This window comes from Candidozyma auris, chromosome 4, assembly GCF_003013715.1.
Source record: "Candidozyma auris chromosome 4, complete sequence".
NCBI lineage: Eukaryota > Fungi > Ascomycota > Pichiomycetes > Serinales > Metschnikowiaceae > Candidozyma > Candidozyma auris.
This window is the reverse complement of record NC_072815.1, coordinates 836,294-851,127: the sequence shown is the minus strand read 5'-3', so window position 1 is coordinate 851,127 and position 14,834 is coordinate 836,294. Positions and strand designations below refer to the sequence as shown.

General features: G+C 45.4%; 8 protein-coding genes and 1 non-coding gene across 9 annotated transcripts; 6 read left to right on the top strand and 3 right to left on the bottom strand. All coding sequences in view use genetic code 12, as the record gives it.

Annotated features, from left to right (window-relative positions):
- Positions 1-479: 479 nt before the first annotated feature.
- On the top strand, positions 480-1,062 carry CJI96_0004070 (uncharacterized protein; the record flags this gene model as incomplete). Its single annotated transcript, XM_029037304.1, has 2 exons — positions 480-527; positions 586-1,062. 2 exons carry the CDS (start codon positions 480-482, stop codon positions 1,060-1,062), a joined length of 525 nt encoding a protein of 174 aa, XP_028888360.1.
- A 95-nt stretch (positions 1,063-1,157) lies between these two features.
- APL4 (Apl4p) lies at positions 1,158-3,620 on the bottom strand (the record flags this gene model as incomplete). The annotated part of the gene is made up of 1 exon (XM_029037303.2): positions 1,158-3,620. One exon carries the CDS (start codon positions 3,618-3,620, stop codon positions 1,158-1,160), a length of 2,463 nt encoding a protein of 820 aa, XP_028888359.2.
- Positions 3,621-4,095: 475 nt separating this feature from the next.
- On the top strand, positions 4,096-5,064 carry CJI96_0004068 (putative peptidylprolyl isomerase; the record flags this gene model as incomplete). Its single annotated transcript, XM_029037302.2, has 1 exon — positions 4,096-5,064. The coding sequence occupies one exon, from the start codon at positions 4,096-4,098 to the stop codon at positions 5,062-5,064; it is 969 nt and encodes a 322-aa protein (XP_028888358.2).
- Positions 5,065-5,198: 134 nt separating this feature from the next.
- On the bottom strand, positions 5,199-6,902 carry CJI96_0004067 (uncharacterized protein; the record flags this gene model as incomplete). The annotated part of the gene is made up of 1 exon (XM_029037301.2): positions 5,199-6,902. The coding sequence occupies one exon, from the start codon at positions 6,900-6,902 to the stop codon at positions 5,199-5,201; it is 1,704 nt and encodes a 567-aa protein (XP_028888357.1).
- A 2,097-nt stretch (positions 6,903-8,999) lies between these two features.
- On the bottom strand, positions 9,000-9,347 carry MRP2 (mitochondrial 37S ribosomal protein uS14m; the record flags this gene model as incomplete). Its single annotated transcript, XM_029037300.2, has 1 exon — positions 9,000-9,347. One exon carries the CDS (start codon positions 9,345-9,347, stop codon positions 9,000-9,002), a length of 348 nt encoding a protein of 115 aa, XP_028888356.1.
- Positions 9,348-10,525: 1,178 nt separating this feature from the next.
- Positions 10,526-11,584, top strand: CJI96_0004065 (MDR family NADP-dependent oxidoreductase; the record flags this gene model as incomplete). Its single annotated transcript, XM_029037299.2, has 1 exon — positions 10,526-11,584. The coding sequence occupies one exon, from the start codon at positions 10,526-10,528 to the stop codon at positions 11,582-11,584; it is 1,059 nt and encodes a 352-aa protein (XP_028888355.2).
- A 249-nt stretch (positions 11,585-11,833) lies between these two features.
- CJI96_0004064 (uncharacterized protein) lies at positions 11,834-12,559 on the top strand (the record flags this gene model as incomplete). The annotated part of the gene is made up of 1 exon (XM_029037298.2): positions 11,834-12,559. One exon carries the CDS (start codon positions 11,834-11,836, stop codon positions 12,557-12,559), a length of 726 nt encoding a protein of 241 aa, XP_028888354.2.
- A 1,222-nt stretch (positions 12,560-13,781) lies between these two features.
- Positions 13,782-13,865, top strand: CJI96_0004063. The gene has a single exon. It is a non-coding gene; the product is annotated as a tRNA-Tyr (tRNA).
- A 208-nt stretch (positions 13,866-14,073) lies between these two features.
- On the top strand, positions 14,074-14,493 carry INO4 (Ino4p; the record flags this gene model as incomplete). The annotated part of the gene is made up of 2 exons (XM_029037297.2): positions 14,074-14,157; positions 14,245-14,493. 2 exons carry the CDS (start codon positions 14,074-14,076, stop codon positions 14,491-14,493), a joined length of 333 nt encoding a protein of 110 aa, XP_028888353.1.
- Positions 14,494-14,834: the final 341 nt, after the last annotated feature.

Sequence of the window (14,834 nt, the reverse complement as noted above, 5' to 3'; positions counted from 1 at the left end):
ATACCCTAATGCGTCTGCCCCACTGCCTATCTTGCCTTCCCGAATGCAACCCAATTTACAATAACTCAAAGAAAGTTAAGATCTTGAGATGAGATATCAAGAAATTCTCAATTCTTGCAATATCTCCTTTGTCAACATTTGACCATCGACACCTCTCCTATTCCACCCCTTCTATACATTTCACATTGAGGTTTTGTCGGCAAAAGTCCACGCCTGCACAATGGCTCTCCTCCCCTAGAGTATTTCCCTGTGTCAACACATTTACCTAGTTGCAATCTGGAGAATGATGAATCCTCCTACTTATTGAAAACTTTTTGAGATTATTCGAATATTTATCCATCTCCTTTATATTGCTTCTACGATTGGCCTCGTGTGAGGCCAGATTATGTCATGTGACAGCGTACCTGCATAGCCTCGGCAACATTTCCCACGATTAGCAACGCTGGTTACCCTTCTCCAACACATTTCTTTATCAAATCATGTCAGCTCCAGAACAGGTCAAGGGCTTTTTAACTCAGATCGACAAGGTATGTGAAACCGCAAATTCGATTTTTTTTTTCCTATTTTCAATTTCGCTAACTTTAGGCAACCTCTGGCATCCAGCCATTGCAAATGTTCGAACAGCAAACTGGCTTGCCCAGATCTTACGCTGTTTTGGGCTTCGGTGTCGTCTACATCGTGATCATCTTCTTGAACATCGCTGGTATTGGACAATTGTTGTCAAATGTAGCCGGTTTTGTCATTCCTGGTTACTTCTCCTTGATCGCCTTGGAGACCAGGAGTAAGGACGACGACACCCAATTGTTGACCTACTGGGTGGTGTTTGCTTTCCTCAATGTCATTGAGTTCTGGTCCAGAGCCATCTTGTACTGGGTTCCTTTCTACTTCTTCCTCAAGACCATCTTTTTGATCTACATCGGCGTTCCTGCTTTTGGTGGTGCCAGAATCATCTACGCCAATGTCATCAGACCATTTTCCAAGGCATACATTGTCAAGCTGGGCGGCGTCAAGTCCTCTGTCAATGACGCTGCTGAGGGTGTCTCCACCTCCGTTGGCTTGTAAGCTTTTACACAAGTCCACTATATAGCTATATGAATGGGTCTAGTCCACAACAAGTGTACTCTCCAAATATATGCTTTTTATTATTGTATGTACGTCTACAACGTGCCTGTAAAACCTGCAAAGTCAAACTGATCCTCTCTAGGAGTGCCATCAAGTCTGTACTTCACTTTCACTCTCAACTTCACCTTGGACCCTGCCTTTCCGGTGATTCGTAATGCCTGGCGAATGACGTTGCTCGTGACTAGAGAGTCACTTCCTGCTGTGGTAGTGATGTTTAATTTCTGTGACTTGGGCACAGCAAATAGCAATTGAACTTGATCAACTTTGTTAGGACTGGATGATGTGATAATTGCATCGATGTTTGCTTGCCCTTCTTGGAAGGACTGCTTGTCAAACGCAATCCTCAAATGCCCATCGTTGAACGCTTCTACTTCTGTTGCAGATGAGGTACGGGTAGTTGGTTTTGTAATGTTGGTGTTCGCTGGTTGTGTGGATGCCGTATCGTACAAGTCGAGAAGACCATTGGATGCGGAAGTTTTGGTGGGCTGCGATGAAGGTGTAGAACCGAAGATATCCAGCAAAAGGTCACTCTCGGCGATGGGTTGCAGTTTTTGTTCCGAGGATCCTGCCGGCACGTCATCTAATAGGTCTAAGAGGTCTGCAGTCTTTTCAGATGAGGCACCCAGTGCAAGTGTCTTAGGAACCTTCGTCAGGATGCTTCCACCATGCAAACTCAACGATTGTCTATCCTTGATTGACGGAGCAGGCATGTGTGCCAAAAGGCCTTGCTTCAATTTTGGGCTTTGACCAAATATTTGCTGATATTCCACGGCACGAGTTTGTATTTCAAGATTGGTATCATAAGTTCGTGAGTTGAGTATAAGTCTCAACTGCTCAAGCGATTGAGCATCATGGAATCTCACTGAAAGTTTTATCACTGCCGTTAGGATATAAACAACAAGTTGAGTTGTCTCTGCCTCAGTGAAATTCGAATTGTTGATGTAGCCATCAATAAGATTCAAGATTGCCAGCTCTGAAGCTACAATTTGCTTTCCATTGACTTCAACATCCGTGCCAAGAATGGAATCTGCAAACTCACCCAAACACCAAACAGCAACTATGGCTAAACTGTATTGCAGCGGGTCCTCAACGGCAGCCAGAAAAAGACGGGAGACGACATGCTTTCTTAACTCCCCCGATCCGCATCTCATCATGATCGCTAATATATTGGAAAGGATATCGGAAGTAATGTAATTACCAGACATCTTGAGCATTCGAATTAAGGTGTCATAGTACCATTTCTCGTTTGGAGCGTATCTCGATGAGGCGATAGTGATCTGCGAGGTAATATAGGGCTTCAACTCATTATCTGTGCAATGTTCCAAAAAGGTCAAGATCTCTCGAATCAATACACGAATGTTTTGTTCGTCAAGAATAGCAAATGCAAGCTCCAAAGCTCTACGACGAATCGAGATATCACCATCCAGGAGACAGCCGACAATTGTCGCTCTGTGTCTTTGTACTGCCAATGGCTCATAGTCTATAACTGTTAGGAACATTTCAAGAGCCACGTAACGAGCATTATTATCCTTGTGTTGCAAAAACTGGCCAAGCAAGTTGATACCAAGGACTCTTAGAGATTGATCTGACTTGATGGCGAATATCGTCTTGATACACTCGTACAAAATTGCGTGAGAGGCATTTTTGCCCGAGCCGACGTTCAGGGCCACCTGAGTCAATATGTCATTCATTTGCTCCAAGTAATCAGGCAGACATGCATCGTCAGTGGCCAACGCTCTAAGAGTTTGTAGTATGGTGACTTGCAAGAATGGATCCGTTACACCAGAAACATCATAATCAGGCATAAAGCCTGCGGTGATGATTCTCTTCAATTGGGCAATCAAGCGAGGCACCAACTTGAGTACCACTTGTCTTTGATCAGGGCAGTGGATGTATACCTCTTGTATCATACGACAAACTCCAAGCAAAAATTGCGACAGCTTATCGTTCAGCAATTGCTGTACAATTGGCATGAACACCTCACCCAAGTCAGGCTCTTTACTGATCAATTTGGCAGCGACCATACAAGCTTTCTTCTTCAAGTATGCCGAATTCGTCGTTTTGATAATCTTCTCCACATCGTTATACAAGTCTCTGGCCAACTCTGGTGACGCCACGTTCCCCAAACACGTAAGCGCCAATCCATTTATGAAAGTATTTGGGTGTTGCATATCATTGTCCAAGGAGTTTGTCAAGAGAGTCAAGACTTCCTGGTTCTCATCCAATAGAAGCATCACCGCCAAATAACCTTGTCTTTTATCAGCAAAACGCGGCGAAGCCAACAACTTGAGGCATTCCACTTGACCAAAATGGGTCTTTTCGCCCAAAATGTATAAATAAAGCAACTTGGAAATGTTTATTCGTCTCGTTGTCTGATCCAAGTTTGGGTCTCGAAAAGATGTTCTAATGCTGGCTGATTCTTTACGCACAACGGTACGTTCGTCCGCTATTGTTTTGGCCTTGCGGACCGACTTAATGAACAGCTTCAACGAACCCATGGTGATTTGGTCAAGCTGTAAGTTGGCTTTAGTACTATGAGGTGGTGAAAACTTGGTGTTATGGTATGCGGTGGTGCACGGGTGTGGACACGGCGAAGCCAACTAGTAGCTGTATAAACTGAGTCAAGGAAAGAAGAGAATCAGGATATATTCAAGGGAATATTTCATGGGATTCACTAAGAACTCACAAAAGTGAAAGATGTGGTATGCTTTAAATGTCCCTAGTTACTTGGTATGTATGCACACACCACTCAGCAATTTGCAACCATAAACCACTTGCGAAAAGCGTACTAAAATGACAATTTGCTCTGCAGTAAGTATTTCTGAGTATTTTGACAAAGGCAACATTTACGGTTTCCTTGTTTCAAGGTCTGTCGAATTCGTACACCTTCTTTAGGAGCCTTTCTAGCAACATATACAAGCTGCGAAATTTTCCCCACAACTACCACACCATCCCATATTTTCCAGTTCAGCGATGGACCCAACGGCAGAGGTGATCGTGCAAACGACAAAAGGAGAAATCCACATAGAGCTCTTTGTCAAAGAGCTACCCGAGTTTGCGAGGCCATTTCTTCAGAATTGCCTAGATAACAAGTATAAGGATATCTCGTTTGATAAGGTCCTTCCGAACTTGGTGCAAACGGGAGCCACAGGTTCAGGCACAGCATATAAAAAGAAATTCCACTCGAGGCTAAAGTTCAGCATAAAAGGGTGTGTAGGTTTGGTTAATTCGGCTGACGACAAATACGCTTCGGTAGATGGCTTCTTCATCACTACCAAAGAGGCACCAGAGCTCAATAATCACTATGTGATGATAGGCAGGGTGGTAGGAGACTCGATATATAATGTGATCAAAATGTCACAGAACGATTTGAAAGAGGACGGAGAAACTCCCGTACATCCAGTTTTCATTAAGGAAACTAGGGTCACCAAGAAGTTCTTCACTGATCTTGAGGCATCGGTGGAGGAAATAAAGGCAGAAGAGCCAAAGAAGAAGAAGAGGAAGGCAATCAAGTTGGCTTATGATGAGGAAGAAGGTGAAGATGGTGAAGGTGAGTTCAGAATGCGTTCTGCTCACGAGATGCTAGGTGATAAAAAGTTGGCAAAAGCTGATAGTGATCATGCTGAGAAAAATACAGCTCACAAAGCTGACAAGAAGATAGATGAGAACAAAGCTGAGCTACATAAGGATCTACATGTCGTTAATCAAAAAGGGAAAATTAAGGACCTGGCAGCCAGCAGCCTGGAGATACAGCAGCTGGGAACTACTCGCCTGGAGATTATGAGTGCTGACGTTATCACGAAGAGGAAGGAATCAGAGAAACTACCACAAAATCTCGAAAGGGATCCAACTATCGATCCTCCATACGACTCGGACCTAGATCTTCCCGAGGACACAGTGGAGTATGAACAGCTATGTAAGCATCAATACGTGTGTTCCTAATCTCGAATCAAAACTACAAAATACCTCATGAAAATGTATATCCGTTTATAAAACCCAAATAAGTAAACAACACACCCAAATAGAATTGAAGAATGACCGTTCGAAAACGGTATTTTATGCACGAATTTAACCGCCTACTCCTCGTGAGTGAAGCCGGGAATCTCGGTATTATTATTAGGCAAAGCTCTCAAAGCCGCCTCGTCCCATTGCGGATTGGACGAAAACCAAGGGTGCTTCATGAGAGAAGCACAGTCGTAACGATCATCGAGATCGTACTTCAAGCATTTGCGAATCAAGTCACCTATCAAGATGACGTTCTCGTCGTCAGGAGAAAACTTATACTTCTCTATCAAGACGTCCTCCAAACTCCAGTACTTGAGGGAGCGAATGTTTCTCAAGGTGGTAGGTGTAGAAAACAACTCAGTGGCCCTCAGGCAGTTGCTCAAATACTTCACTGAAGGGAATTCTCCGAGGAGCTCGATGATCTGAGCCATATGGTCTTCATCCTTAGTGAAAGTCGCGCCGTCATGAGGATCGAAGAGGAAATCACCGGTGATGAGCTCAAAGATCAAGCAGCCAATCAGCCACACGTCAGCAGAAGCACCCCAAGTCTTGTGCTTTAGCAATATTTCAGGCGAGCGATACTGACGAGTTTGGATGTAGTCAGAAAAATGGTTCTTTGAGTAGGTGGCATTGCCCAAGTCGGCAATTTTGACTCTCATTGGGCAAGAGCACATCTCCTCCAAGGACATCGCCAAAGGTCTCGATGGAAGAATGCGGAAGGTAGGAGTTGGCTTCGCAGCACGAACAGAGTCTGGGATCAGACCCTCGTAAGTCATGAGCACATTCTCCGGCTTGATATCGGTGTGAATTACACCGTTGCGATGCATGTAGTCCACCGACTGGAGAAGCTGAAGAATGATCAGTTTAGCCATGTGCAATGGGACAACTGCCGGAGGCAAGGGCTGCTGAATCATCTTTAAGGAGTAGCGTTCAGCTTTCTTTTTGTAGATTAGATGCAACATGTTTTCGCCCATGAGTTCAAACACCATTGCAACGTGAGTGCCCAGCGGCGTGGTCACCTCAAAGGAGTCTAGCAAGGAGACGACGCTGTCAACAGAAGACGTTTTTCCCTTCTGAAGCGTCTTGAGAATCTTGATTTCGTCTATGGCAGCTTCGGAGTAGTTCTTACCTGACTTCACCACTTTCAAAGCAACATACGACCCCTCCAGGCTGATGGCAAGCCAAACTGTGGAAAAGTGGCCCCAGCCAAGCTTTCGAAGCACCTTGTAGCGGCACTTATCTGAGCAGAAGTGGTCACCAATCTTGATGGGACAGTAGCCGCCTATCTTGTACTCTGAGATATTTTCCTCATTCTTGGGGTCAAAAGACGGCAGCTCATCGACCAAAGGCTCAGCCAAGTTGTTGAAATCGTCGACTTTGCAAAGGCTGTCGAACTCGTCTATCTTGCCGTCATCATCGTCATCACCGTGGTGAGAGGTGATGTCACTGTTTTGCAACGAGATGCACTCTGCTGTGGAGCAGTAGGTGTCGTGAGCAGGAGAAAGATGGGTATAGTGGCCGTTAGCAGCCGTGAGTGAGTAATGAGGCGCCAGGGAGGCGTCGTGATGGCAATCAACCGTATAGTAGTGGTTGTGGGTGGCGGGCAGCGGTTGCTGGTCCGGTAGTTTGTGCTGGGGAGGAGCAAAAGAGTCGAGCGAGCCCATGGAACCGTCTATGGAGCGCTTCCACGAGATTTTCCTCTTGATGAGGCCGCCCAAGTTGAAGCGGTTGGGCTTATCGAGCTTGGGGCCCTGTTGTTTTCTGTGAACGAGCATAGGTGGACGATGGAGATTTTAAGTATGTAGCATGGGCTAGGCGGTGCTAGCAAAGACGAATTTGAAGGAATATGGACGATAAGATTTAAAAAATAAGAATAGAAGGATCAAGCACGAAACGCTGATGGATGTGAATGGGTTTACTTGAGTGTTGTTGAGGTGTAGGGGAAACAAAGCAGGGCGGTCGGCGAGTTATATGAGCCGAGCGAGATGGGCGCCAGAGGAGCCGAGAGTGAGGCCCTGGGGCGCACAATGGCTGCATGGAGGGAAAATTAGCGATGGGGCCACTCACGGCGCGGGAAAAATGGATGCAAGAGGCCCCCCCAGGTGCGAGGGGACCCCCCCAGAGGAAAAACAAGAAGTTGGGTCTCCATTTTAGTTCCCCATGACGTTGCATTTTGTCATGGCCAGGTGCCATCGAAACGAAGTCAGCGTAGTGAAGGTAGTTATTGTTGTCAGTGTAGACAAAGTAGTCAGCGTAGAGATGCTACGTTTCGGTTGGGTGTGGCTCTCAGCGCGGCCACGGGGCCAGTGACGATAAGTGGGCCAGTGCGATAATCCAGATAGACGAGGTGCTCATGATAAGACCCGCCAACGCCAGACGATTAGCGAAGGGGACAGAAAATTTAGAAAAGCCTTGGAGCTTGTTGAAGGAGTGAATTAGAAACGTACCCACGTCCCACGGGAATTATACTTCCGGCGGGTCCCGCCGTTGGAGGGTGAGATTCTCGCTTCTCGCTTCTCGCTTCTCGTTTTTTCTTTCAAGGCAGCCCCTATCGTCCTGGAGCTGTCCAACCGCAGACAGCCAGAGTAATCGCGGCACTCGCCAGTGAGAAGTGTACCTTGGCTGCAAACAGGGTGCTACTACGGCGTCCAACATTAACTCCTGCAGACTTTCTTATTTACTTTTAGTGGGCCATTGCCTTTCCCTTGGGCTTGCTTGCTGTGATCGCTGCTGCTCAATTGCACAGTCACTGTTCTATGAGCTTCTACACCTCTAGTGGTGGGTGGGTTTTGTCGCTGGTGCAGCGTTGCGGTCACCCACCCTCCCACCGTTTCCGCGCACCTACTTTTTGCCGTACCGCTCTCCACACCGCGGGCGACCACTCTGCGTCATGGAGGCCCCACAGCCAATGTTGGGTCCAACCGGGCTGAAAGAGGTGCTAGAGTGGGAGGTTAAGATTGCAAATTGCAACCTGGAAAAATGGCTGGAGGGAGGAAGGGTGCAAGGCCTGCGTAGTTATCTGATCTGGGGGTGTTGTGGTGTTGAATTAGATAATTTAGGGTTGGGACGCTGGTGCCGCTGCTGGCCATGGCGCTCGGGCTGCTGCGAAATTCCCACAAAGGGCCTTGGCTACTGGCTGCGAAATTCTCCACTAGTCTGGCACTGGTAACCTTCACGTAGGATGATGTAATGGAATGTTAAAGTTTATTTGTTTTGATCTGTGTACTTATCAGGGACGGTCGGTCATGATGAAGTTTGTGAGATTCTCAAGGGGACAGAGTCCATGGGTAAGAGTCGAGAGTCGAGAGTCTCGGAGCACTCGGAAGTTATACACTGGCTCTTGCTATGGTGGATTGGTAATACCTAGAGGGAAATACATGGAGTAGTCACAGAAAGATCGGATTTTACTTATACTTTTAGGGAGACGTTTAAGGGTTCAAAGAGCCTTCGTAGGGTTCACGGTTCTTTAGTAGGCTCCCTGAAGCCAAGAGGCTGACAACCCTTTCCCAGATCGAATGTCTTAGGCCCAGCTTGGCATTTTAAATGTTTCACATTTAGATTTGCCCAGTACATGGATGTTTGACTTTGTGATCTGGATACTGTAGGAATATAGAGAGTTCGTTTCTTTCGGTTACTTAGCATGCCCATGCTGGGGCCTGCTAACTTGGGCCCTGCTAACTTGGGCTCACTGCTTCTTGACCCTTCTCGAGTACGTCTCATAATCGCATTTTCTTCATCAGCATCATCTCTAAGCGTCAAACTCACATTCCCTCTGGAATATCACCAAGAACCTCTCCCTCCACTCGCTCATCTACATCGATTTCCCTGTCCGTTCTATTACTATGTACAATTGTCAAATCATCACCTCTCGTTTACCAAGATCCAATGGCCACTCCAGGGATCTGGCCCCTTCTGGCTCTGTTTCTGAACTCGGTTCTGTTCAATTTGAAGTCGCTGATCACCCATTTGGAATTTCCTGAAGCGATACAACGGTCTTTGACCTGTGTGGGTGCTGTGTACTTGGGCATCGAAGCAAGCTGCAACTGGGCCTCTAAACGGGCTTTTGGCGGGAGCGTGGTGTTTCTGGCAATGTACCTGAGGGCATTTCTTGTCACCTCGTATTCTGCCACCTGGGTTCTCTTGAAAGCATCTTTGAGCACCCTTCCATTTACGTAAACATGCTTGGGGATTTCAAACTTCACAGGGAACCTGAACACCATGTTTCCTTTGATTGTTGAACTACTGTGGTGATAATTTTTTCTATATGTTGCACGTGTATGCACTCCGAGGGTTCCACCTACTTGTGAAATACAGACATTATCACAGAGAACTAAGCAATGATTCTTAAAATTTTATAGGTCATGATGCCTTTCGAGTCTCTAAGGATGTAATTGTTAAGACACCAGCTCAGACTTCGATTTGTTGGCAGAAATGTAGGAGAGATGTTTTCGCTGCGATCGATAGACTAATATCGACAACGACTCGATCATGAGTTACACACAGCTGCGAATGCCTACGAATTAGCGAAGCTAATCGGAGAATACTATACTGACTGATCAGAACTTTTCGCTCAAACCGTTACAGTTACGAAATGCGTGCGCTGCAGGGGTTGCCAATCTTCATCCGAGTTTTCATGCGTCAATGGACTAGAACAGCGACTGCTTTGGATGGTCTCATAGTCATCAATGGTGCAAACATTGGTGGCTTATATCTTCTATGCTACTCTTGTTGACTCTTTGGAGCACATCATCCAAAAGACTTCATACCCTACATAGCTGCGAAATGTGCACTGAGCCCAACCGATACGAATACACAGCCTACAATTGGAGGTAAAAAGAGGAAAAAGAATACAATATTAGCCAGTTGGACACAATGACGCAAACAAATAACACTTTTTACGCTTCCTTCCAAATTTGATCACTTCTCGAACTTCCCGTCATTTTTCCGAAACTGTCCCTCACCGTACGTACCTAGCGTCCACGCAAGGCTTCTAAGTCAAGGCTTTGGAATTCTCACGGCCCTTAGCGTGAAATTGTTTGCCACTAACTTATTCTCCGTGCTTTATCTCGGAAGAAGCCACAATTAGGGCTCTTCCAATGAACCCCACCTCCTTGGCTAAAGAATAGCCAATTGAGTTTCGGACCGTCTATTTTGGTAGTGTGGAAGCATCATTTGGCGTATCATGAGCAGCTTCTACACCATTCAGTGTAGTGTCGAGCTACCTTCGTAATTCATCATCTCTGGAGTATGCATAGTAGATTTCGCAACCATGCCTGCAAGCCCCTGGCATCAGGAAGACGGGAAAGTTCGGAGTATTGGGTGTGAAAAACATCATTTGTTTTCACTGCATTCACCATATATAAGCTCAATTGTCCGAGATCTTGTAACCAAAACCAACATGTCTTCGAGAATTGCTGTGGAAACACCTCCTACTAAAGAAGTCAACCTAAACTGGGGTCAGAGCGACTCTACCTTCAAGCTCACAGACAACCCTCTTCCAGCTTTGAAAGATGGTGACATTCGTGTCAAGATCATCTACTTGTCGAACGACCCGACTCAGAGAACATGGATAGCGGCCAACCAGGATGCTTCCAGAGCTTACTTCAAGCCCATAGAGAAGGGTGAAACTGTGGCTGCTCGCGGAATCGGAAAGGTCTTGGAATCCAAGCTGTCGAATTATAAAGTGGGTGATTATGTGCTGGGGCAGTTTGGCTGGGCTGATGAGTACGTGGTACCTGAGCTGGCTGTCAGCTTGAAAATTGACCCTGCTGCTGGGCTCCCCTTGCCTACGTATCTTGCAACGTTAGGCAGCATTGGCTTGACTGCTTACTTCGGTTTGACAGAGGTGGGCAAGTTGAAGAAAGGTCAATCCATCTTGATTTCTGCTGCTAGTGGTGCTACAGGCTCTACTGCTGTGCAATTGGCCAAGCACGTTTTTGGTGCCAGCAAAGTGTACGGCATTGCAGGCAGCGACGAGAAGTGCCGTTGGGTCGAGCTGATCGGTGCAGACAAATGCGTGAACTATAAGAACCCTTCGTGGAAGGAGGAGCTCGAGAAGGAGTTCGAGACTGTCGATGTGTATTTTGACAATGTTGGAGGTGAGATTCTCAGCTGGGCACTCAAGCATGTTGTAAGATTTGGACGTGTGATTGCGTGCGGTGCTATCTCTGGCTACAATGATCGCTCGTTGGCCACTGTAAAAACCTGGGGTCAGATCACTTCTAACAGATTGACCATCGAAGGATTTATCGTGATAGATTTCAAGGACAAATTTCCCTATGCGATCGGGGAGTTGATCAAGGCCATCAAGGAAGGTAAACTCAAGGCGACCGAAGGTGTTGCGTTGATTGATTTATCTAAGGATGAAATCCCGTTGAAGGGGGTTCCGCTGACTTGGCACAGACTATTCACTGACAAACCTCAGGGCAAACTTATCACCAAGATTGCCAATGAGTAGGTTACCTGCTTCGTGTTTAGATGCTATTTAAGCTCAATTAATAAAATTATGATTTGTCGCTCTTGTTGCAGTTTCCAAAGAGAAAAAACGTAGATATAATGGTGAGGAAACTTGACAACGCAATCCCTGGAGCTTCCAGATTCGGTATGTCCACACTCTACACTTTACGCTATCTCACCTAGTAGGGTAAGTTTTGAAACGATGTGGTTGGCATAAATTTGAGGGCAAAACTTCATCAATCAACAAAAGATGCTTCTTTTTCTAGTATTGTTGGCTAGCGTTTCTGCTTCAAGCATCCATGATATTTTTACACAGAAGATTCTGACAGCCCCAGAAGTAGACGCCTTCGATGATATCACAAACTCAATGCTTGAGCATGGAGTGGTGAGAGTAAAAGAGGACAATTCCATAATCGTTTCGGAATACTTGCTTGAGTTGTTCTCCCTGAATAACTTGGAAGAGTCACTCAAGTATGAAATAGGCTTTGCGAGTTATCTTACGGGACAAAATAGGTTTGTTCAAACCAGTTTCAAGAATAGCCAGTTCATATCGATTGAGAGCTCGTGGCTGCCTCTAAGTGGCTGCATCGACAACACACGCTGCAATACAACAACAAGTGTTAGTCGGCTGTTGGAAGTTAAAACACTGAACAGCTTTGGCCCATCCATCACCTTCTCCTTGTTCGGTATGGGCTTCGCTATGGACCCAAGAATCAGCTCAGGCCATGTCCTTGGCTCAAAGTTCACTTGCGACGTCAAGCCGGGAGATGTGTTGCAGATGTTTCAACGAGAGCATCGAGTTGTTGTGAACAATGTCAAGCAGAGGAGGTTCGAGATTGAGAGTTGGTGGAAGCGTCCGCTCCGACTCTTGAGAGTCAATGAATGGGAGCCTGTGGAGGGAAAAAGTATCTCCTACTGGCAGAGCTCTTCCACCGCCTGCGTTACCGATCCGCAAAAGTTGAGATGTGAAGAGTGAAGATGATTCAGAATTCAGGGATTTAGCACCTCTAATGGACCTCCCTGCGACGACTCTTCGTACCAATTCTCACTACTCTTTTTTGTACCAGAAATGCCCACTCTTCAAGTTCGCCAACACGCCCGTCAGATGTCAGCTGATCACCTTTTCTGTTTTGCACCTATCACTCTGCTATGTAACGAAATGCACTCTCCAATGTTGAAACTCTATCCCTTCTCCCACGTCACTAGAAGAATTCACTTGTGCGATGTCTCATTGGTGTCCAAGTGGCCCAAGAAGTATACGAGATACGGATACAGGGAATTTCATCTCAAGGCTGTTTCGAGGACTCTAGAAAGGCAAAGGCAGAGCTCATCTTGTTTCTTCGACTCTTTTGCTTGCTGGTCAAGAAAAAGGTGACGTATACGGAAATGTCCCAAGTAAGTTTTGTGATGCAATCTTCTCGAGGGAAGCTTACAGAGACTTCAAACTTTCTGATATTTGTGACGGTACTCTTGAAAAAAATTGGTGAAATTATTTTTTGGAGAACACTTACGTTGTCGGTTCAGACCAGTTTGTAATCGGGCGCTTTTTGCAGCCATTCAGTAGAGTTGTCTCGTTCGCTTGGGTCTCGATTGAAAAGACAATCCTTAGTTCGACGGTGACCATCAGTTTATGATGCTTTTATTTAGAAGCTTACAATTTAGACGTCGATTATATTCTGTGACATTCATTTTACTTAGTCTTCGCAATCACTTGCCATTTAGTACTCTATATGTTCCTTGTTTCAGGGCTGATATCCAAACAGTTGTGTACTTAGAGTGAGCTATAAACTTGATGTGCTTTCTCTTTTTACGAGTAAATGCTTATATTCTAAAAGAACAAACAAAAAAACCAATACAAGTACTCTCTTATTTCTGCACGAGAGTCCCTCTGTACGAAGAGAAGTTCAAACTCTCTATAATTATGTAAACATTTGTAGTCTGTTCATTTCAACCTTATTATAATCGACGAAGTCGTCTTCATCGCTGATATCCTGATCCTCATAAGAACGGTGTGTTTCGACAAACCTTCGTTGCATACTGTAGACGTCGCTAAAATTCTTTTGGAGCTTTAAATCTTTTGAGCAAGCTGTAAGACGTGATAAATAAAAGAGAAGACTTATTTTGACTTCAACAGCTCAAAGCTTGGAACTTTAAGAATTATGATATAATTATTTCACACCATTCTTTCGTCAGAAATCCTCTCGGTGGCCAAGCTGGCTAAGGCGCGAGACTGTAATGTGATTGTAATCTTGAGATCGGGTGTTCGACTCACCCCCGGGAGACTTCTTTTTGTTAAAACTGCCTAAGCAATGTTTTATTATTTCAATTCATACTCCGGCCCCTTGAATGATATTTTCGACTTTTTTGGCTTGTTCCTACGACATTTTTTGATGGTCGTGTCTTAACCAAACAAGCACGGGGCAGCACTTTGAAACAAGAACTTAGATATAGACCGGAAAGTAGCCAACTCCCAGAAACACGTTTTTTAATATGGAAAACCCAATTAAAAAGGAACCGTCCTCAGATGAGGTCGAGAGAAAGAAGTCCTCCAATTTAACAGAAGAGCAGAAGAAGGTATGTTGACCAGTCCGCCTTTACCCCACAAAATGGACTTCTCATGGCATCTCAGCACACTCATCTTTCTGTACTAACAACAATTAGGCGCATCACATAGCCTCTGAGCAGAAAAGGCGAGAGAATATTCGTGCCGAGTTTGACCGAATTGTGTCTCTCACGCCGACGTTGACAGAGCAGGAGAACCGTTCGGAGCTTAGCATCTTAACTAAGTCTGCAGACTACATTGACCAGTTGAAGGACGAAAACAAGCAGTTGGTGGAGTTGTGTCGGATGAAAGGGATCCCAGTTCCCGATGAACTAATATACAAGGGTCCCGGCATTGCTCACAAGTGAGTCGAACACGGCTCTTCCGTGGGAGCCAAAAGAGAATTTGATTTTTTATGTGGACCCTTGCCACAAGCATTTAAGAGTTTGAGACTTTTGAAAAGAGAAGCTGGATTTTGATGGTGTAGTTTACGAATGTACGTCTAGGTTGGTGAAAGTGTAGATAATGAAAGACTTGCGACAGGAAGTGAAATGGGAAAGAATAGAGATGGTATAGTGAATGGATTCGCCGACGAAGACATTTGGCGACGAGATAAGATGAGCAAGAGGACAAAGAAGTCTTGAGAGTTTCTCTCGAAGATTTTATCTGTATGTGATAATGAGTACATTCTAGCAGGCATTCTCAACAT